Genomic DNA, 23116 nt, shown 5'->3' with positions numbered 1-23116 from the left:
TTAGATAATTTAGTTTCTGGCTTCGAATGCTGAATTGTGTCAATGAATTTAGATTTACTAAATACATATTTGTCCCAAGAAACACTGTTTAGATGCAGTTAAGCATTTCATAAAATTGATATGCTGTTGCATTTCAAGATTTAACTAATGTAATTTAAATCATATCTGAAAAATGCCAGTTAAAATATTTTCTCTGGCAGAAATAATGTCACTGAATGTTTACAAATAATTCCAGTTTGTGAGACTGACAGAGAATGTGTATTGATGTATCTGCAAATATCTTAAAGGCATCACTTATCTCTTTACCTTTGAACCTCTGATGTGTAAGAGGACAGGGTTCCAACTCCACATGCACTGTTTCTGCCCTATATAAGACCTTTGCCTCTGCTGTCCGTCCTCGCACATTCAGAGCAGCACCACTCAGGTAAGAGCTGAAACCAGCAGGAGAGGAGGAATGGATCAAGGGAATATCAGAGTAAATCTTGGTTGAACAGCGTAATAATAAATGCTTTCTGTTTCAGAGCTTAACCATGAAATTCGTGGCTCTTGCACTGACAATCTTCTTGGCTGTGGGTAAGTAACATAATGATTTTTCTTTAGTTTTTTAAATTTACTTCATGCTTAACTAATTAAAAATATAATGTCAGCTGAATAAATGATTTTGTTAATGCCTTGTTTTTTAATGGTGGACTATTTGACCACCTGTTTCTTGAAATAGTTTAAAGTCTTCGCTGTCTTCCCTTCTGGTGTCTGAATCTTTTCCCATGTCTTCTCAGGTTCCCAGGCCAATTTCCTGCAGGCTGATGCTCCTTCTCAGCTGGAGCACTTTAAGTCAGCAGCCTTGGTGTACCTGACCCAGGTCAAGGAGCAGACTCAGAAGGCCCTCGACAATTTGGACGGAACTGACTATGAGCAATACAAGTAAGAGCCATATCTCATCATGATGACCTCTACATTGTCATGTCTCTCACTATATTCTCCTTTGAGTCTTAATCTGCTGTTTGTGGTTTTTACTGGTTTTTCCCCCTTCACAGTTCAGTCATTCTCAAAATAAGAGTATCGTGTCACACTTCAGCATCTCATCGTTTCAAGTCAAGTCTCAGATATTTATACAATACAGATTGCTTCAAAGTAGCTTCACATTTAAAAATAAAATAATTAATGTTATGAATGCATTATATTAGTTCATGATGTCAGCTGAAGTGACAAAGTGACATGACATACAGCCAAGTATGGTGACCCATGCTCAGAATTCGTGCTCTGCATTTAACCCATCCACAGTGCACATACACACAGCAGTGAACACACACACCGTGAACATACACCCAGAGCAGTGGGAGATCTACAGAATAAATGGTGTCATTATTTAGCTCAATTTAGTTCAGTGTTTTTTCAATATCATTCGATAACTGTCAATGCTGCAAATTATAAAAACACTTAAACTAGTTTAATTCGGCTATAAGCAGCTCCACAGAAAGCAATATCATTTTTCAGCTAAAGTCAGTGCAGACAACGTTGATTTAATTCAGATTAATAACAGTCAATGTTGTAAAGTTGGTGTCATTAACCAGCTCAATTCATTTAAAATTTTATCATCATCCTATATTAGCAGTGCAGTTAAATCACTGATATTACTGTATTAATATTAATTAAGCTTTTGAGCAAGCAAAAGGCAACAGCAAGGAACCAAAACTCCTCTAGTGGAGGGTGGGGGGAAAAAACCTTGGGAGAAACAGGACTCAGTTGGGTGTCCGGATCTGGTCTGACCTTAATGAACAAGCAAAGTTTGATTTATGATTCCAGATTTCACCTGAAATTGTTTGTGTTTCCCAAATTTATGTTCTTTTCTCTTCAGGGTGCAACTTTCAGAGAGCCTGACTAAGCTCCAAGATTATGCCCAGTCCACCTCCCAGACTCTGACTCCCTATGCTGAGACCATGTCCAACCAGTTCCTGGAGAGCACCAATCAGCTGCGCGAGCGTGTCATGACTGATGTCGAGGACCTCCGTTCCAAGATGGAGCCCCACCGTGCGGAGCTGTACCAGGTGCTGCAGAAGCACTTTGACGAGTACCGTGAAAAGCTGGAGCCCGTCTTCCAGGAGTACGCCAACCTGAACCGTGAAAATGCTGATCAGCTTCGTGCCAAGCTGCAGCCCCTGTTGGATGAGATGAGGCAGAAGTTTGAGACCAACGTCGAGGAGACCAAGTCTAAATTCATGCCGATGGTTGAGGCCGTACGCACTAAGCTGACTGCAAGTCTGGAGGAACTGAAGTCCATGGCCACCCCATATGCTGAGGAATACAAGGAACAGCTGATGAAGGCTGTCGAGGAGGCCAGAGAGAAGCTTGCTCCACACACCCAGGACCTCCAGACACGCATGGAGCCCTACATGGAGAATGCCAGGGCCAAGTTTGCACAGGTGTATGAAACCATCGCCAAAGCCATCCAGGCATAAAAATGTGCACACTCAGATCCTCAGACAACAGCAAAGAACAGATATTCTTGTGTTTGGTGATGGAAGGAGTATAGATGCAAGGGATGTGTTTTGAATGTTTATTATGCTCAAGTTAAATAATCTTTGATGTAATAATGCAAACAAATAAAATGCAAAAAAAAAAAGGTATGTCTCGATACAGTTTTTATATTGAACAATATTATAATTTATTTAAAAAAGGGTAACTATTAGTTATTACAAACATTTTATTTTAATAAAATACAGAAATAATCTAACTGCAGCACTTTCCAGTTAACTAAAGTTTGGTATCACTTGGAAAAGTTCTGAAAGAAACATTTGATTTTGTTTTGCAGTTTGTATGTATGGTATATGACCTTTATAAAAGCATATATAATGAGGATTATACTTCAGGTTTTGTTTGAAAATCTTTGGATTAACACTGAATACTGAAAAAAATACTATTCATTTTGTGAGGATTTCCATTGATCTGCAAAGTAGCATAAATTTGTATAAAAACATACTGTCCTTATTATAATAATTAACAGATCAGTAATGGAACACTGTTTTTATATTAACCAGAATTACCATAGAATTACAAAAATGTAATTCACAAGTGTCTTGATTACTATTTATATGATCATTCCACTTATTATTTTGCAGGTATAGTCTCAGCTATGAGTGTGTGTTGTCTCTTGAAGTCAGACCTCACTTGGATGGGCAGAAAGGACAGGAGTTATTCTTGCTGGTCTTGAGCCAAACACTAACACACTAAAGAAAAGGAGAGAAAAAAACAGTTATAAGAACACAAACAAGGCAAATAATGCTCCTTAAATGTATTTTATGAAGGTTAAACACTCACTTTTTTGTGCATGGTATGGGAGCACTTGATGTTGTACTGGCTTCCTGCATCCACAGGATTCTGACACATCAAACAAAATTTCCGGATAGAGGACTGACAGAGACAGAGAACAGTGGTTATATTTCTATGGTTAAAAAAAAAAAACGAATGACCAAAGTATTTAAAGGTACTCTAATACATCCAAAATAGTGGTTTTCCTGATTGGATTCTGGATATACCTTAGGAAATAATGCAGTATTATAGTATTACCCTACTGTAAAATATAGTAGGGTTTTGTAACGAGATTATAAAACGGTTATAATTTCTGTTATTGTGTGTTCATTTTTTTGTTACAATATTCCTAAAAGATTTAATATCCTGTAATATGTAACACTTTTTGTCTTATTTAAGTTAATAGCATACATCCTGAATTAGGCATATTCGTTTTACCTTTAATACATTTCTCCTTACCAAGAGAAAAACTCCAGTATAAAAGTACCCTACACTCCCCTATAGTTCAGAGGATTTTGTTTAATGTGATTTAAGAAATGGGGTTTCAAGTTGAATTCTACCTGCGGTGGTCTTGTGTGGAAGACCTGAGCAACTGGGGGTTGGAAATGAGGCCTCATTGGATGCGACGGCTGGGCTACGGGACGCTGAATCGGCCCAAATGAAGCAGGAAAGGCTCTTGCTCCAGATGGAGGTGCTATAGGCCCTGGAGGCTATAACAGCGATAAAGTTCAAAATGATACGGGTAATTCACAGAACTAAAAGAACAATAAAAACACATTATGTACGAGTGAAATAAGAACTTTATTACACACCGGTCTTTGGTTCTGCGCAAGTCTCAGTGCAACCTGCTGAATAAGATCTTCAATTGACATGCCAGCCATAGTACCACGCTCACCCTTGATCTGCTGTAGAACACGTGTCAACTGATCTCTAATGCAGACAAAAACAGAGATCAGTTACAAAAAGCAATCAACAAACTGTGTCAAAGGAAGGGGAAAAAAATCAAATAAAATTACACTGGCTCCTAAAAATGTACTTGGAAGGAAACAATATTATCAAAAAACTGTGATTTCAGTACCTTGTACATTGTGGGAAATGTGAGCCCAGTCTCTCCAGAAGCTTGTCCAATTTTCCTGCTGGCGCGGGATTGGAGGGAAGGGGCTGGGGGGAGGAGTTACGAGCAGATGTGGATGACATGAATGTCTGGGGAAGGTGCACTGCAGCTTGGGGTTGAAAACCGGCTCCGTGATTATTTGGCAATACAACAAAGGCGCCTGCTGAAGCAGCTGGAACACCTACATGTGTCTGTGGTAGGATTTGTGGGGCTGGTGTGACAGGCGCATGGGATGAGGTTTGAGGCAGGGAGATTGTTTGCATTGCTATTTGAGGGCCAGGTGCATGAACTGTCATGGGGACATAAATGTTTGGAAAGTGTGCAGATTGTGGACCGATCGTGACAGATAGGTATGGTGTGTTTAGAGGAGATGGGGCAGAAAGTGGTGGTGTGGCCCTTTGGGGTGGTGTGATTGAGGAGGGGAGTTGTGGGTGAACTATAGGAGGAGAAGTTGTGGTAGTCGGCAGACCACTGTTGAACACAGGATTGGATGCAGGATTCTGAGGTGGACTCATTATCATCTCCAACTTCGGAAAGACAAAAATAAATGGTACACACACAGAAAATATAAATTACTTTTACAATTACTTCAAAACTAAAACTATGCAAAAATAATGATACATTTTTATTTATTTAAATAGTCACGTTAAATTCACAAAACATAAATATCTTGTTTGAACTGTGGAAAACCAGCTACGTACATTAAAATGGCTAGTTCATCAACTCTCTACCAGATTATCAGTTCAACAACAGCATGGCATATGCCATCATATGGTGGCTGCAGTGAGAATTGTTTTGAAAGAAATTAATACTTATATTCAGCAAGCACACATTAATTTGATCAAAAGTGACATTAAGAACATTTACAATGTTGCAAAAGATTTCTATTTTAAATCATTACTGTTCTTTTGAACTTACCATTAATCAAGGAATGGTATCATGGTTTTTTTTTTTTTACACTGATAAGAAATTATCCTTGAGTACCAAGTTGACACTGAAGACTGGAGTTACAGCTGCTACAAAATTCAGCTGTGCCATTACAGGAAAAAAAAAAATATTATTTTGAAATATTGTTTTCACTTATAATAATATTTCACAATATTATTGTTTTCACTGAATTTTAGATCAAATAAATGCTGCCTTGGTGAACACTAAACACTTCCAAAGACAAAAATAAATAAATAAAATAAACTTGTGAAATGCAATGTACATCCAACTCTAGGCCATACAGTATGTGGATAAAAGGACACTTACTATAGGCACTGGTGGAAGATAAGGGAGCGCGACTGAAGGCAAACTGTCCAGCTGTTCACCTCTCTCCAGGAGTTGATGGTTTTCATTAAACTTATTCTGTGAATGAAAAACAGAAGGACAGAGTGAGAGAAGATGCTAACTCCCTTCACCTATGATCCACCTATATTAGCTTCTCCCTCACCTTTAGTCCTGCCAGATTGCCGCGGATGATCGCTACATTCTGCTCCCACTTCTGCCGCTGGAGCAGGTGGTTCTGGGAAGGATTTAATCTGTCCAGTAAAAGAACAAATCCAGAATGAATCATATTACCTTTACACATACAAACATATTGCACATGCATACCCTCTCAACACACATTAATTTACACATGATACCTGAGAAAATTCAGATATTTTTCAGCGTCTGCAATCCAGTCCTCCACTTGAGAAAGTGCAAGCTCTTTCTGCATCTCTAACACAGCTATCTGTCCACACAGACATGGACAAAAATAGACAATATCATCCATGATTCATTACACTGTCTGTAAGATTTCTAGAAGATGTTTGCTGTGAAGGTGCAGCATTTACCTCATCTTGAAGAATGGTCTGACTGTCCTGCTCTGCCTGTCCACAGAGTGTCTCCATTTCCACTCTCAGGTCCGCTATTTCCTGCTCCCAGGACAGCCTGTCACATACACAAGCACAAAACAGATAAACACAGATATAGAGACACTGTAGGCATTTCTTCTTTTATGTTTTACATTTTTTTACTTCTCTTGACTCTGTTCTTCAATCAGCATCTTGAGCTTCTTTTCTGTGTCCTCCAGCTCCTGAGCCAGTCTAAAACAGACACAACTCTTATTTAAATTCAATGACTCATCCAATATTCAATAAGAATGCATAAAATTGATTAATAGTGACCAAAAGATGTTTACAATGTATCAGTTATATATAAAAAAAATAAATAAAAAAAAAAGTATATGATAAAAGTAACTGATAAATGTATCAGTTTCCACAAAAATATTAAGCAGCCCAACTGGTTTTCAACATTCATAATAATAAATGTTTCCTGAGCACCAAATCAGCAAATAAAATAATTTCAGATGCATCATGTGATGATGAGGACTGAAATAAGTAAAATTCATCTTAAAATATATTCATATAGAAAATGGTTAATTTGTGATAATGTTAATGTTTCACAGTAGTTTTGATCAAATAAAAGCAACCTTGATGAGAATAAAAGGCTCCTTTTAAAAACACAAAACTACTTTTGATCAGTAGTGCATATTCTGTCTCAAGCACACAGGTGGATTTGAAACATTACCTTGTTTTCTCATTTTCCATCCGTTCTTTCTCCACAGTAAGCTCTTGCCGCTTTAGCATGAAGTTTTTCTGTGTGGTCTTGCTGCTATTCAGCTCCAATTTAACTTGCAAAGACTCAATTTTTCCAATAAGACCCTAGACAAAAAAAATAAAGACATTTCAACAATAAAAATGAGGTAATACCAGAGGATTTTGACTAAGATGCTTCAGCACAAGTAGTGAGTTGAAAGGAGATTAAGCACTGCTATTGAAATAACCATGTGTAAATGTCAGAACCTCTACAGATTGGATATAGGGTTAGTTTCTTTATGTAAAGATGTGATGCTGAACCTGGTACTGATGATTTCTGTCATCTTTTGTCTTTTCCAGACTGTGGACATGGAGGTTGTGCTCTTCCTGATCCGCTGCGTGCTGCTTCATAAGTGTCTCATACTGCTCGCTCAGCTCAATACTGCAGTCTTCTAAAGTACGCTACACAGAAACAAAGATAAGCATTGGGGTCTTGATGTCTGAGAATATTCAGAAGATTATTATTCCAGGAAATAAAAGAGAATAAAGAGAAAGAAAACAACAGCAAAAATTAATATTTACTTTGAACCCAGTTTCACACAAATTCACATATCCAAAAACGTCTGTAACACATTTATAAACTCCACAAATAGTTAAACAAAAAAAGCACAGGGTTCCAAGGCTGATTTTTCTTTCCCAAATTCAAATTTAGAAAACAAGGTTGGACATTTTTGCTACAAATCTTGCAAAAGAACAATAACAAGGTTGTTCTGTCCAGCAGTACAAGGCTGAAGTCTCTCACGCACACACACACACACACACACACACACACACACACAAATACTGGTTACACTGTCATGCAAACCCATAACAAATTTAAAGCCAAACAGGTTTTGGCCAATTTCTGAACATTTCAAGGACCACTTCAAATGTCCTAATCGTTCATCATGTTTCACTATATTTGTGAGGATATTTTCAAAAGTGTTCTTCACTAGTATAGCTTGAACACACACACACATTTCCCTTGTTGTATTTTGACCAACTTCACGATCATCTTATCTAGTGAACATAACTGATAGGGACCTTATTTGCATATTATTTGCATAATACACACAATTTCCTACTTGGAAAAGTAGGGACCTTGCAACAACATGTCTATTAGTAATGACAAAAGCATTTATAACAAGAAAATCAGATTGCATTTGTCCATTTGCACTTCTACAATTAAGTAAAACGAAAAGATACAGTATTAGTAGTAGTAGAAAATAAGTTTAAATGTAAAAATTTAGCTAAGATTAAGTGTTCCTAAGTAGTGGTTGAGATGGAATGAGTCCTGCAATTGGTGATAGTGATGCACAGATTCACTCTTGCATAGAACACCTAGTGTTCTGTATATAGCCAGCGTCACACATGCAGAATTGTTGGTTTGATTGATTGATTGACTGACTGATGTTCCTAGGTTTCACATGAATAGCAGTGTGATTGAAGTGTACAGATAAAGAATTGAAAAACTTCTCTATTCACATATTAAGGCTTGAAATTGTACTGAACTACCGGCTGGATATTTCCCAACCCACTTTAAAACTACAAGTGAAACATTTATACATTTCCTCTTTAAACGATTTTCTTTAATTGTAATGATTTAAGTGTATGTCCACGGCCAACCATCAGCTACTAGTTCCCCTGATAATTCTTTAGGCCCATTCATACCAGGAATGATAACTATAAAGAAAACTCTATCAGCATCCAAACCAGTGAACAATATTGTCTGTTAATTCTAACTCTCGTCTGTCACTTTAAATTCTCGAGCTTGTTACAGCAGGATTGATTCAGATGGTGTGTCACTGTTTTTTTTCCACTGGAAAAAAATGGATCCCAAAGATATTTTCTCTCTGTGCCTTGATTGTTTTAGCAGTGGTATGGACTGTACTATTCTAATATTCAGAACGATTCTATAACTATATATTTATTGTTAACGTCCTTGGTGTGAACAGGACTTTACCATGATAATAAATCTATAACTACTAAATGAACCTCAAGACATCAAATCATTTAATTTGCTGAATGTAACTTTTAATGAGTTCAACTTTACAAACATTTACAAAGTCAAATAAGCCCTGCAAATAAATTATATTTATATTAAAATGTATAAAAAAAATACTAAGACAGAGCAAAAAGAAAAAAAGATAAAAACTGTAAAATTGTTTAACAAGTTTTGCTATTGCATTCCAGCTTGTGGCCTTCATCTGACATCTTAAATCATACAGCAGTCTTGTTTAATATGTCACCCATGTCCTCTGCTGGACACTCCCATTGCTCCTTTTTAACCTGTGACAAATATCATTTTAGGTGTCCCACTGAGCAATAGGTGTGGAAGTAAATTATTGTTGAATAAATAAATTCTTATTTTAAAATAATAAATAAATAATAATTAAAAAAATGTATGTTTTGCTTCACACTTTATTTGAAATGTTATTTACAGTATAGGTTTCTGATGAAATCTACAAGCTAAAAAACACTGGTCTTACATAAAAGCTGTTTAATATCCTACAAGCTATGCTGGAGTTTTGACCTCTTTGGATACAGTGTAGGTATTTCTAGAACAACTTCACCTACCTCAAAATTCAATGGAAGAGAGAAAAAAGGCTATTGTTTAAAATTGGCATACCAGACAGTTGGTAATCGTCATATTATTTGCACTGGAAACTCTTTTTATAGGCTGTAATACGGTTATATATGAAGAATTTCACGTTCTTCCAGTCCCGGTTCTTTAGAGCCTCTGGTTCAGCCTTTAAACACTTCTCACAGTCAGTCTTTCCTGGTACAGTAAAAGATGTGATGAATCGCATCATGTGCCTTTCCACCGCCTGCACCTCTGTCTGCTGCCAGGGATTTTTCTTATGGGTAATTTGACCTTAAAGTGGTAAAAAAACAAAAATAAGATAAATAAGGGTGTGTACTGTAATTCTGATCCAAAGTTATGAATCTTATACCAGTAAAACAAACAAGCAAACAAATATATATATGATCAGCATATTATTTTAAATGAAAGTAAAGTTGAGCTGCTTCTACAGTACTAGTAATGCAAGTTTTTACTATGCATCTATTCATTGATAATTTAATTATTAAAATTATTTACTAGTCCCATTTAAATTACTTAGCAGATTTTAGCAAAAACAAAGTAACCTTGACAACTACAGACAGGTTTCTGAGCATTGTAATCTTGATCAAAATCAGCATTTAGTGATTTAGGGTCTTATTAATTTAGGGCCTTGTATGAATCTATGTATAGATTTCATCCTTAAAACCAGACTTTGTTTAAGGGATGTCAATCCCATAATCAATCGTAGCTTAAATTAATCGTTACCCTTCATATTGCCAGACAGCATATAGTCACTAGCATGACAAGACGTGCAAACACCACTCAAAACGCCAGCTTCTTTATCTGAATCAAATGTTTTAATAAGTGTAAACAAAGGGCTAGGAGCAGAATTATACAATGAATAAAAAATAATGATAATTTGATTAAATGAAACAAGCACACCGTAGTTATGTTTTGCCAAATTTGGCCCTTTCTAGTTTAATTTGTAGATTGACAGTGCTTCTTTAAAAAAGCAGCAGACATAAACATTACTGACATGAAAAAAAAATGTGTAGAAAGTTCACCTTGGAAACGAGGCCTCACAGCACTGGCTCCTGAAGATGGTGATGGTGGTTTTTGTCTTTTGGGTGGTGGTGGAGGCATGTCATTCCTCTCGGCAGGAGGAAGTGCCTTCTCTGCTATTGGTTCTATGCAAAATTATAAAAAATATCATCAATTCAATATTTTCAGAAAGATATACTTTACATGTACTATACAAGGCAGAAAATACACAAACGATGTAATTTGCAGCACTAATGGTTTTAAAATATAGTTAGGGCATAAACATGCAATAAACCATTAAGTGTGCATCTGTCTTCATTGTTGCAAGTATAACTGAACCACATAATATTCAGTTAATGAATGGGGAATCTTTCATGTTATTTTTATTTTCTATTGACTGATATTGCTCATGAAATTTACTCTTAAAGCTGCAGTAGGGAACTTTTGTAAAAATATATTTTTTACATATTTGTTAAACCTGTCATTGTGTCCTGACAGTAGAATAGGAGACAGATAATCTGTGAAAAAAATCAAGCTCCTCTGGCTCCTCCCAGTGGTCCTGTTGCCATTTGCAGAAAGTCATCCGCTCCCGGTAAAAAAACAACCAATCAGAGCTGCGGTCCGTAACTTTGTTTGTGTTCAAAATGTAGAAAAATGAACATAATAAGCGAGTACACCATGAATCCATTTTCCAAACCGTGCTTTTAGCTTGTCCTGAATCACTAGGGTGCACCTATAATAAGTGTTTATATTCTGACTATTTTAGATTGCTTCGGGGATACCGTGGCGGAGTAACCCAGTACCTTTGTGATCCTTCATAGACATAAACAGAGAGAAGTAGCTCCTGCTACGATGTTCTTCCACAAGACGCAAGTAGTTATGTTTATTAACCACCAGAGCGTCAAAAGTTCCCTACTGCAGCTTTAACTGTTTAGCCTGCTCAGGTATTGTTTGATAGTAATACAAACCATAAACAGTAGATGGACAGAGTCCCTCTTGTATTATCCTGTCTTCATCACTTTCCAGAACTTTTTCTGTTGAGGCCAAACAAAGTACAACTTAACAATGTGATTTAGCAGATACGAATATATATAGTAAACACAGAACAAGCAAGCAAACAAAAACAAAAAAAAACTAAAACACACCATCAGGACCTATCACAATGTCATCCAGGTTCTTGCCATGGAACTCAGCGAATCTTCCTTGCTCAAGAGCCATTACAACTTTGCAGATCTTGGCGAGTTGCAGGGTCTTCTCAGGGAGTTCACGATTCATTTTTATATCATGTCCAAGAAAGTTTCCAAGCTGGTCCATCTCCGTTTCTGTCATATTCAGCACTGTTGAAAGGATTGCAGCATGCTTTCGCAGTCTGGTAGATGTCAGTGATTTGGGACACTTTGCACCACATGCCTTTGCAAAGCCACGGAGGCAGTCTGACCCTCGGAAATGTGTCATGGCCTCTGGTTTTGCAAACATGTAACAATTGTCTTTTAGAACCCCACAAGGCTCTCTCTGCTTAACAAGGAGTTCTAAGGAGCACAGCATTTTTGAAGTCAGAAGAATTGGAACTGGTTGACCACACTTTCCCATGGTGATAATCCTTGAGATGTGTCTGCAGAGCTGTTTTTCTACTTCGGACAGTGCCCAGTCCACACCCTCATGTGGATCAAAAGTGTCTCTTGAAAAAAACGCAGACAACGGCATGCTCGCCACCTCTCCTCCCCTGCGCCGGTTAAAGAGAATTATCTGGGCTAGACAAACCTTTGCCAGCTCCACCCAGGCTTTAGTAGAGGAACTTTCAGAGAGTGATTTGTACCACTTATCTTGCACTTGACTGAGATATGTGTGCATTTTTTGGAAATCTTCAGAAAAAGGTATGAGAGCGGGCACATTGCACTTTGCTTCCCTAATATTCCTCATTGCGGTGTCTAAGATCATTTCGTTCCACTTTTCCTGATGGATGTCTTGAAACTCACTGGCATTCTTAACTCGTTGTTTGTTGTTAGACATTAAGCCCTGGGCTTTTAAGAATTTGCTTACTTGAAGCAGAGAATTCCCAAGCTTCTTTGCAAGTGATGGAATCATGAATTTGTCAGATTCATACCCACATGTATACTTGACAGCTTTGACAGTCTCCATGTACTTCTTTGGATTTACACAATCTTCCATTGTTTTTAAGGAGGTGACTCTTCTAGCATTGTGAACTAACCTTCCCAATTCTCGCATCTTCTCTCGCACACACTGTTTATTCTTGGCTGATAGCCCACCTGTGTTTAACAAATGCTGACCAACATCAATAATTAGTTTGTCTTTTTTTATTAAATCTGTGACTGGGTCAAGATTCATGACACTAATTACTTCCCATAGTTGTTTAGTCATGTTTGAAGGCACAGGCCCTGTGTATATACACATCGACTGAACACGTTTTTTTCCTGGTTTGAGAGGGACCGATTGAGGTTGAAGCATACAAGTGCGCATATGTCGCCACAGGACCTTTCTTGCAAAAAGTCCTTGACAGTATGCACAATGCATGAAATCTTTTCCCTGTGCTTCTTTGGAGGGTCGTTTACATGGCACTAGTTCCCCCTTTCCTGATTCCATTACAGCAGCATTGTGAACATAGTTTCCTCTTTTGCGAATATAATCTAGCTGTTTTCTTCTCTCCTTGGAACTCTTTGGAAAGCTTAGCGCTTTAGCCACATCAGATTCATTTGCATGTGAACCTTCTAGATGCCTTGCCACCTTGGCATAAGGCTTACAGCAATACAGGCAGTAATGTCTCTTGTTGTACACTCTACTAACACCTCTTTTTTGGAACGCACTAACAACTACACCTTCTATTGCTTTTTGACTTGAACCTGGTTTTTCTGTTCCAGATGCTTTTTTCTGTTGCTGATGGGTTTTTTCTGTTGTTGCTGTGTCACAGTCAAGGGAGCTCAGTGAGCCTGAATCATCAACATCCAGTTGATCATAAAGAAGCTGAAGTTTTGTCTGGTTTGGTGTAGGATTAGCATCACAGTCAAAGTCACTTTCAGAAGTGGTATCTGTAAAGTAATAATCTGAACTCTCTGGTGTAGAATCAAAGAGTTCATCGGAATCTTCAAGATCTTTGTCTTTCATCTAAAAAGATAATGATTAGATACGTCACAGTTAATTAATTGATCAGTAATTTAACAGACATCAATTGGTAACTGCTGTGATAATTAGTTGTTTGGGAACATTAATTAAAAAACAAATAAAATAAAGGGGATTCAAAATTCTTGAAATGTTTGATCTACTGTAGTCCAAATGATTTATCACCTAAGAATATATTAATATTTTATAGTAGAATACATAATAATAATTAATTATATAATATTAGATAATACATCATTAATTTAGTAATTGATGATTTATGATTTCAGCTCCAAGCAAAAACCCTACTCAATACAAAATGTCAACTTACTATTATACTTTTAGTCCGTCTCAGTCTTGGTTCAAAAATCTCATTTTCATTTTGGAGCTGTGTCACAATCTGAAAACAAGAAGCAAAAGTATAAACAACCCTTTACATTATTATAGTATTTGACATTAAAAAAAATATACATTACAAGGTTAAATATGCTTAAAACACCACTTAAACATGACAATGAGAGAGAGTGAACTCCTGAATCTTTAGTGATAAATGTTAACATACTTGAGGAGAGTTAATTTGACCAGGAGCATCATTCATCGGAGTTTGTGACCTGAGGGAAGGATCAGAGTCACGTTCTGCCTTGGTATTAGCAGCAATGCTGGTCGTCTGTAAAAGACAATAGGGAAACACAGGAGATAAATATGATGTAGATCCTGAATGACGTCTGAATAAAATCAACTTCATCTTAGAACATTTGTTCCTGTCCAGTTGATCTGTCTGTACTCACACATCTTGAATAAAACAGGCTTCACAAGGACCTTTCACACACAAAGATATAGTTCCTTGTGGCGACCAGTTTTGTCAAACTCAAAACACAAGTTTGTACTCAAACAATGACTAAAAAGTGTGCTATGGGGAAGTCATAAGTATCCATTATAAAGAAACAATTAACCAAGAAAAAAATCCCTGTGAAGGATAAAACTGGCCTTAAATATAAGACTACCACTAAATTGTTGCAACAATACAAGCTATTCTGAACACAGTGTGTGCTGTGCAACATACTTGTGTTCTCCATGGGTAGTCTACTCCTCCATAATCATATGTAATTTCTTCTCCTTCTTTAATGTCATTCAGGGCAAACAAACAAAGGTGTATCTTTCCATTCACATAAATTTTCCTCATCTCACAGTTTGGATGTTTTTGGTCGTCATTAACTATTCGCCCAAACGATCCATCTTCTCTAGAGGCATCAATACTTAAAAATATTAAAACAAGAAAAGGATAAATACATGTATTATAATACATCATCACATGTCAGTGTCTCATTTACTATAATACAGCATTCAAATATAGCTTTGGTGGAACTTGACTTCTTACCACCATGTTTTCCCTCTTCTCTTAAACTCAAACATAAATGCAGCACTGGATGCGTGGTACCGTTTTCTTCTGTTCTGCAACTCTTCATCATTTATTATATCTCCCCTATATTCAACAACAAATTCACCTTTGCAAATGGAATGCTTTGCAAATAGACCACGCCCTGCAAAATACATCAAAAACATATGTGTGTGTGTGTGTGTGTGTGTGTGTGTGTGTGTAAAACTATATTTAATTAACTAGTCTATGAATACAAATTCTACAAAATAAAATAAAAAAGCATCTTGAAGAAAGTATACCAATTACACACGCTCTAAAAAAATACATCGACAGTTGGTGGCTGTTTTAAAAAATGTTGCAACCAGGTGCCTATTTAATGCATATATGACAGTAATTAACCAATAAATCACATCAGACACCACCTTACCTTTCACTGCATTGATATACTTCACCTCTAATTTGAATGTTTTGTCAGTCTTTGAAACAATATGATGCATGGCATCCTTAAAGGAGCTGATTTGTGATGACTGAAAGAAAATAAAAGTGTGAAACTGTGAACTACTGTGAAAATAGGGGGACATGAAGAATAAAACTAGAATGTTCAATAAGCAGATAAGAATGCTGTTGTAATTTAACACTGCCCTGTATTATAGTTATAGTTATGTAACATTCATTACAACGTTATCATAATGTATTTATGAAACAAGGAATCAGAACTAAGGTTCAGTTAAATATCTGACACAATGCTAGCCTTGAAGGCATCAACAAAACTCATTTTCATATAATCCCAGGTAGCCATGGGCAATTATTTCTCTAATGATTTGAACCTTATCCCAACTAATCTATTGGACAATCTCACCAGACAACCCCATGTTTATTTGAACTACTGTCATAACATTTAATCATTCATAATTTTAAAAGTGTAAAGGGGTCATATGACATTGCTAAAAAGAACATTATGTTGTGTATTTGGTGTAATGCAATGTGTTTATGCATTTTGAGGTTCAAAAAACACATTATCTTCCACAATGAACATTATTGTTGCTCCTCTATGCCCCGCCTTTCAAACAAGGCGGTATTATGCAAATCTTCCCAAACTGTGACGTAAACGTGGGGGCGTGTATAAACGAGGCATTTTAGGAGGGTGTAGACAAGTCTTAACTTTTATAAAGAGTATCTCTTTGGATTTGAGACTTTAGTCTTAGCTACTTTACAGATCTTCTTTATGCACCAAGAGCATGTAACACTCAAAAAGGAATGGAAAATGTTTTAAATCGCATCATATGACCCCTTTAATCATTTTGTCATTCAAAGCTACTCACTAATTCATTGTAATTTTAATATTTAATGTATTATATTAAACATTAACATCAAATTTGAAATGTTAACATTTATTTGTATAAAATAACCCAACTCTACCCTCTTCCAGCAATAACTAGACAAAAAAAACGATTATTAACAGAATCAAAATGACTAATATGAACAGAATCACTCCATTAGCATCCATTCGGTTATTTGACAAGAATCTTAAATTAAAATTATGATTCTGAGATCGCGAGTTGGAAAAACATAGAAACATTTCATGTCTCACAACAATTAATTAGTGCTAACTAGCTACCTATTTATATCTAATTAACCTCATTTGTTGGATACATATATGCTTACCTTGTGTTTCACTTTTTATCCTCTGCAAAAGTTCTTGTGGCATCTCCTGCAAATAATCTTCTTCCTTATTCTCCATATGTAGTGTCAATTTAACACTTACATTTTCATTTTTCTACTGAAATTCTTGCTAATGAGTCTAGGAAGTGGGTTGTACCCAAACATATTTGGACTATTTGTGTGTGTGAAGAAGTGAGTGCATTATGAGCCAGAATTATTTTGGGTGCAAGTGATTACCCCTTACACACACACACTTATACTGATAAATGTGTAATAGACCAGTGTAAAAAATAAAAAATAAAAAACTTCAACAACTTCAGAATAGCTCTTCTATTCATTTACATGGGTTTCCCTTATGGGGACCTGATTTTTGGTCCCCATAGTGTAACCATAAACAGATTATTTATCCCCACTCTGTAATAATTAACAGAACAAACACACACCTGCAAACACACAAAACCAAAACTTACCATGTTTGATTCCCAGTTCTCGTTTGTATTTGTGGATCTTTCCTCAGTCCAGTCCCCCCTCTAAAGTTGGAGACAACAAAGTAACGTTACATAAAACTACATTTAAATGATCACGTTTTGTGAAATTAGGAGTCTTGTTAAATTTTGTGTCATTAGGATGTTCTAAAGACCTGTAAGGTTTGGCTTTGTGGTTCATTGCTGGGGATAAAACTGCTGTAATGTTGCGCTTCAGCATATTGATGTAATCCTGACGGGCCTTGGCTCTCAGAGGACCAAGGCCCGGACGAGAGGCTCCACGGAGAAGGACCCGGAGGAATCACAGCAGAAACGGGATCTCTGTCAAGAGAAAGGGGAAAGTAGTGTTGCGGAGTCATTTTAAATAACGTTAGAAACCATTCAAAATTGTACCTGAAGACGTTTTGTGCTTAACTTACTGAATTAAGTCTTTATCTAAAGCCGAGTTCCACTCGGTCTGTTTTCCACTTTCCATTGACAAACTCAGCGACACAAAACTACGGATCTGACATAAAATATTGAGATTTAAAACCTAAGCCGCAGTATTTTCATTAACGCGTCTTAATATATACCGACGATTCGCTGGTTTAAAAGCATTTTCACTGTGAAATATGAGCGCCAAAAGCAAAAAAAAACAAAACAAAAGCGCATAGATATTAATCAAATCTTACACTAAACACCAACAGAGTTGTTTTTGATGGCCAAATGACATGCACTACACTCAGTGTATAAAGTATGTAATCTAAATAAATAAAATAATAAATAATAATTATCTTTTTTTTAAACGAAAAGAACAGACAATTGTCGCAATGTTCATGACATCATCTAAACCTGTTTGACTTCCTAGACGTCACGTGACGTCGCACGTTCTTCTTCTGGCGTTTTATGGCGGGATGTAGGTTTCACCTACAGGGCTGGAGTGTGGAACATTGACTACGTCCTATTAAATAGCCCTAGTTATCTCGTTAATGTTAAGTGTAAGATTTCCTATTTCTCTTCATTTTTCCCTTTCATACGCAGTTTTACATAACAGTTTCTGTTGACTTACTACAATTCCTGCAAATAAGAAGATTTACCAATAATTTTAAGAAATCAATTTTAGGTGAGAGGCCAAATAAGCAGTATAGTTATACTTGTAGACTGCAAATATGCATGAGTTGACTTAGATTTGTTTTGTTTTTCACACCAGTCACTGTCAGGAAAACTGACTGAAATCTGTTTGCTCAAACGCATGTCAATGAGTGGAGATAATGTCCATGGGACTGCCAATGGGAGTGCACATAGAGATCTGCCTGATACAGTCCACTTACCAAAAAGTAGTATACTTCAAGTTTATTTTATTAAGTATACTTCAGTAAAGTTCAAGTTTTTTTAAGAATACTTTATGTAACAAGTATACAAATACCAGTGTTCTAGTAGTATACTTGTAAGTGTACTGTTTCAATACTCCTTGGGACTAAATTGGCCCAATTTCTAGAATAAAAAAGTATACTTTTAAGTATACTTTAAGTATAACAGTAGCAAAATTTGAGTACAAACTAGTTTACTTCTATGTTTGTTGTTTGTACAAACTAAAATGAACTTGTACTGATAGTTTACTAATAAATACTTTGTACACTTTGAAGTATAGTCTCAGTAAACTACTAGTTTAGTAGTTTTATACTGCAAGTATACATATAAGTTTTATTTACATCATACTTTAAGTATACTACTGTGTCCCTTTAAGTTTTAATTTGTATATGTTTTGTTATATGAATATGTGAACATACAAAATATATATAAAAAAGAACAAGGTATCTGCTTGTAAACAAAATATTTTATTCTAGCTTCATGCATTCTTTTTTTGCCTGTGCAGAAGATGTGTACTAGCGCCCTCTACCGTATAATAAAAATGAAAACAAGAAATGAAATGAAAATAAAATGAAATGAAAAAACGGATTCTAGGAGTATAGCTCAAATATATTTCGACTTTTAGAAAGTACAAGTATACTTAAATGTCATTTTCTGAGGAGTAAAGCCCATTTCTGAGAAGCACATAAAAAGTAAACTAAAAGCATACTTTCCTATTTATATTTCAAAAGATGTATACTAATAGCACACTTGGATAAACTTATTTTTCATAAGGGTATGAAAGATAGCGAGAGAAGGAACACAATTAAGAAACCAATGGCACATTTTGCTTCTGCTTTATCTGACTTTTTGCATATTGAGAAACATTCATTTTATCATGATCATCAAGTTATAGTTACCTTTTTTAAGTTAATGCTTCCCACTACTTCCTGTTAGTCAGAGACTGCACTGCAGTTTTTATTTCCAAGCACACCATCACCATGGGATATAGGGAAGCTTGGTCTGACTATGGACAGAAAAGGAAGTACAGAAGAGAAAAGAAAACCAGCCTTTTTCAGCCTCAGAGGGTGTGATATATGATTGCTGACAGCTATGTGCATGTGCAAATACTAAAGTGCTTGCGAGTGTGATGGAGCTGCAGCAGCGTTTTTCTGTTTCCGTCAATGATTATGAAGAAAGTGAAGGAAATGCAGAGAAGAGGGTTATGCATAAAAATGTTGATGCTAAAACAGAAGATATTTATCAAAGTCTTCAGCTTTCACCTACTGCACACCATGGAACTATAACTAGTAAAACATTGCTTTCAGGTAAGGCAACAGAGGATGGATAAAGGGATGGAACAAACTTTTAATGTAATTTACAGTTAGTGCTCTCTTATTAATCTCTAATAATCTCTGTTTAACAGAACACCATGAAAGAAAGTGTGTGTTTTTACTGTTTGCTGTGAACATTCTAATCTCAGCCATCATCCTTGTCATTGTGAGTCTAAATTGTAAGTATCATGACACAGTAGTATTTGAAATTTATTTGAAAAAAATGTGACAGTTAAATATTTCAAATTTTTGTATATCATGTTTTCCCCCAGACTCTCACAACAGAGAAACACAACCAATAAAAGGACAAAAAGGTTCATTTTAATTTAATTTAAATACTTACTGGTGTCAAAAATTTACTTAATGGATATAAACTGATTCACACATACTTCATTATTAGATTAACTCCAGTGTGTTACATCTTAAAGGGTTAGTTCACTGAAAAATGAAAATTATGTCATTAATAACTACTGTCCATGTCCAGAAAGATAATAAAAACCTCTTCAAAGTAGTCCATGTGACATCAGAGGGTCAGTTAACAAAAATTACGACTGTCTTCTATTGCGGGTCTGTTGTTAGTGTTTTCTGGCGCGCCCATTAATCATACGTCATACGTCAGCAGCGTCACTGTAGTAGTGTGAACGCACTCACAACAGACCCGGAAAAGAAGAAAAAGCTGAATAAAGTCCAACATGTATTTTTGATGCTTTAACAAATTCTAACTGACCCTCTGATGTCACATGGACTACTTTTAAGATGTTTTTAATACCTTTCTGGACATGGACAGTGTACTGTACACACTTTCAATGGAGAGACAGAAAGTTCTCAAACTAAATCTAAAACATTAATGACAGAACTTTCATTTTTGGGTGAACTTTAAATGTTCATACAGTACATTGTTCTTCACTTTGGCATTGTTGCACAACTTTTAAAATGGGTTTCTTGTTTGTCTATGTGTGTTTTATATTTCTTTCAACTAATTATCTATTCTATATTTCATACAAACTATTATTTGATATCTTTCAGAAATGTGGCTTCTCCGTGACGATGTGTTTTATTTGTTCTGGAGTGACCAAATTGATTGTCGCGCTGCTGAGCGCTTCTGCTCTAAGAGAAACGCCAGTCTGGCTGTTTTAACTGAGCATAACAAGGTGCAGCAGCTATTCATTCACTTTCCTCTCTTTCTCCTTTTATTTATTTATTTTTAAATGTGAACACATTGTCGAATGTTTGTGTGTACATGGGCAGGTCTGGTTGATGTCTAGGACCAATGGAAAGCAATTTTTGGTCTCAAGAGCCTCATCAGATGGATCTGGAGACACTGCTTCTCTCTCAGTGGTAATGCATTTGAAATTTTTCATATTTGTGAAATAATTCTGATATCTATAGTTTGTGTGTGAGACAGTGGGGAAAAGTGAATAATAATAATAATAATAATGGAAAAAATAATGTTTAAAAAAAAATTAGGACTTATTATAAAGCAAAATGTCTTATTGTCTTACATTAATCTAATATGAATTATAGGTGTTTTAATTCACATTCCAAGAACATAATTTTTGTGCATTTATATAAAAAAATGTTTTTCTGTTCTGGTTGTGCCTTAGGATGATGAAAATTTTGAGTGTGGCATCATAACCGAAGATGTTGACACAGACCATGGAGAAGGATTTGTGTGTGAGAGGAGTGTGAATCCCGGTCAGAAATTGTGCAGACTTCAACATCTTTTGAAGCTGTAATGGATATACTGGACAGCTCCTTGGCCCAAAGTTCAGCTTCCAGACATTATGCATGTGCTGTACTTCATTTATCCTGTTTTATTTTATTAAAACTCTTCTCTGTTAACACTAGACAGAATAGCTGTGTTGTCTTCAGAAGTTCCAGATAAGAGGTTGTCTCCATTCAAGGATTTCAATTACATTTTTAAAAAGCGTTAATTTTCTCTTATATAATTCTCTTTTTCTTGTTTTAAGAACACTTGATGATTATTAATGCAAATGGAATCAGGGAGGTCTTTGGCTATGTCTAAGGTTATTCAATAAATAAATGTAAATCAATTTAGCTAATTTCTTATGATCATTTCTTACGGTTCTTGACTCGAGTTCAGACGGTTCAGACTCAATCTTTCGTTCATTATCTGGCTCGGCTCGGCGTTCATCTTCAGTTCTCTCTTCACAGCAGTTCAGTCAGTATACTCTTTGAGTAAAAGAATTACTCCAGGATATTGGTTTATTTTAATTCAGAGGGAGTGTCAGCCACATTAGAATAGTTAGCAGCTTAAGTCATTTGTGGATTAATGGTTATTGGAGAAGCGAACATATATCTTAAACTGTGTTCTGAAGATGAACGGAGGTCTTAGGGCTTTGGAGCAACATGAGGGTGAGTTATTAATTACATAATTTTCGTTTTTGGGTGAACTATCCCTTTAACGTGACCAAAGGAGCCTGTAAAATGTATACGGTTACATTTAGTTGGAGGATTTAACTGATTATCAATGCATACACTATCAATCAAATTAATTTGATTAGGGTTATTCACAAATTATAATTGTAAGCCTATGGGCAAGACTTTTGGTTCATTAGCCTCTATAGGGAAATAACAAGAAGAATAACAACGTGCATTAAACCGTAAAACTGTACAAACCATTGGGTTCATATTTAAGATAATGCATTAAAATAATATAGTAAGACACATCAATTTTTAATATCAAGCAGCTAAACAACCCATTTTTTTACAGCTAAAAATAGTCTTGCAGGGATGAGAATGGAATCTAGACCCATAGAATTTACAAATGGCCAAGCCCAATTCAATGGGAAGAAAAAGGTGGATAGGCTATACAATTTTATGCAAATGAGCAGCAATAATGCCCCTTAGCAGTCTTCAGATAGGTCATAATATAGAAAGCTCGGGAGAGCAACACGTAGACTAGCCTACAGAATATTATACAGAATATGTAGAATATCAGGCATATAAGATTGAAAAAAGCATAATGTTTGCAAGGAGTCACGAGAACCATGTCTTTGTTCCAATCTGAAGAGCTTATCCCAACATATAGCCAAGTTGGTAGAAACCTATTATGAGTTCCAAGTACTTTATTGGCCTGATTATGTTTACATGCAATAACCTCTTTTAATCTTTCCAAGGGATGGGATTAGTTTGCATCCCTGTTTCAAGAACATAGCCTATATTG

The 23116-nt window shown here is 35.9% G+C and overlaps 3 protein-coding genes across 7 annotated transcripts; 2 read left to right on the top strand and 1 right to left on the bottom strand.

The window, feature by feature from the left end:
• The first annotated feature begins 316 nt into the window (after positions 1-316).
• Positions 317-2581, top strand: LOC113049064 (apolipoprotein A-I-like). Its single transcript, XM_026211099.1, has 4 exons — positions 317-424; positions 522-573; positions 777-921; positions 1856-2581. The coding sequence occupies exons 2-4, from the start codon at positions 531-533 to the stop codon at positions 2454-2456; spliced, it is 789 nt and encodes a 262-aa protein (XP_026066884.1). The 5' UTR covers positions 317-424; positions 522-530; the 3' UTR covers positions 2457-2581.
• Positions 2541-18126, bottom strand: LOC113049062 (RING finger protein 214-like). 5 transcript variants are annotated; one of them, XM_026211097.1, is made up of 15 exons: positions 17686-18126; positions 17422-17587; positions 17252-17311; positions 7306-7446; positions 6977-7110; positions 6424-6492; positions 6241-6337; positions 6049-6137; positions 5856-5943; positions 5675-5770; positions 4385-4947; positions 4119-4236; positions 3867-4016; positions 3316-3408; positions 2541-3224 (listed from the first exon to the last, which is right to left on the bottom strand). In XM_026211097.1, the coding sequence occupies exons 1-15, from the start codon at positions 17739-17741 to the stop codon at positions 3162-3164; spliced, it is 1983 nt and encodes a 660-aa protein (XP_026066882.1). In that variant the 5' UTR covers positions 17742-18126; the 3' UTR covers positions 2541-3161. The 5 variants fall into 5 exon arrangements, with proteins under 5 accessions (XP_026066882.1, XP_026066878.1, XP_026066879.1 ...); XM_026211093.1 differs by lacking the exons at positions 2541-3224; positions 3316-3408; positions 3867-4016; ... (7 more) ...; positions 6977-7110; positions 7306-7446 and adding exons at positions 9040-9898; positions 10651-10773; positions 11596-11661; ... (4 more) ...; positions 15120-15282; positions 15547-15646 and having other exon boundaries at positions 17686-18116; XM_026211094.1 differs by lacking the exons at positions 2541-3224; positions 3316-3408; positions 3867-4016; ... (8 more) ...; positions 7306-7446; positions 17686-18126 and adding exons at positions 9040-9898; positions 10651-10773; positions 11596-11661; ... (5 more) ...; positions 15547-15646; positions 16785-16830 and having other exon boundaries at positions 17422-17503.
• A 1332-nt stretch (positions 18127-19458) lies between these two features.
• Positions 19459-21987, top strand: LOC113050005 (uncharacterized). Its single transcript, XM_026212728.1, has 6 exons — positions 19459-19923; positions 20022-20108; positions 20202-20243; positions 20956-21080; positions 21178-21267; positions 21534-21987. Exons 1-6 carry the CDS (start codon positions 19746-19748, stop codon positions 21663-21665), a joined length of 654 nt encoding a protein of 217 aa, XP_026068513.1. The 5' UTR covers positions 19459-19745; the 3' UTR covers positions 21666-21987.
• The last annotated feature ends 1129 nt before the right edge of the window (positions 21988-23116 follow it).

The sequence above is a fragment of the Carassius auratus genome, chromosome 30, assembly GCF_003368295.1.
Source record: "Carassius auratus strain Wakin chromosome 30, ASM336829v1, whole genome shotgun sequence".
Taxonomy (NCBI): Eukaryota; Metazoa; Chordata; class Actinopteri; order Cypriniformes; family Cyprinidae; genus Carassius; species Carassius auratus.
This window is presented reverse-complemented; position numbering and strand designations above follow the sequence as displayed.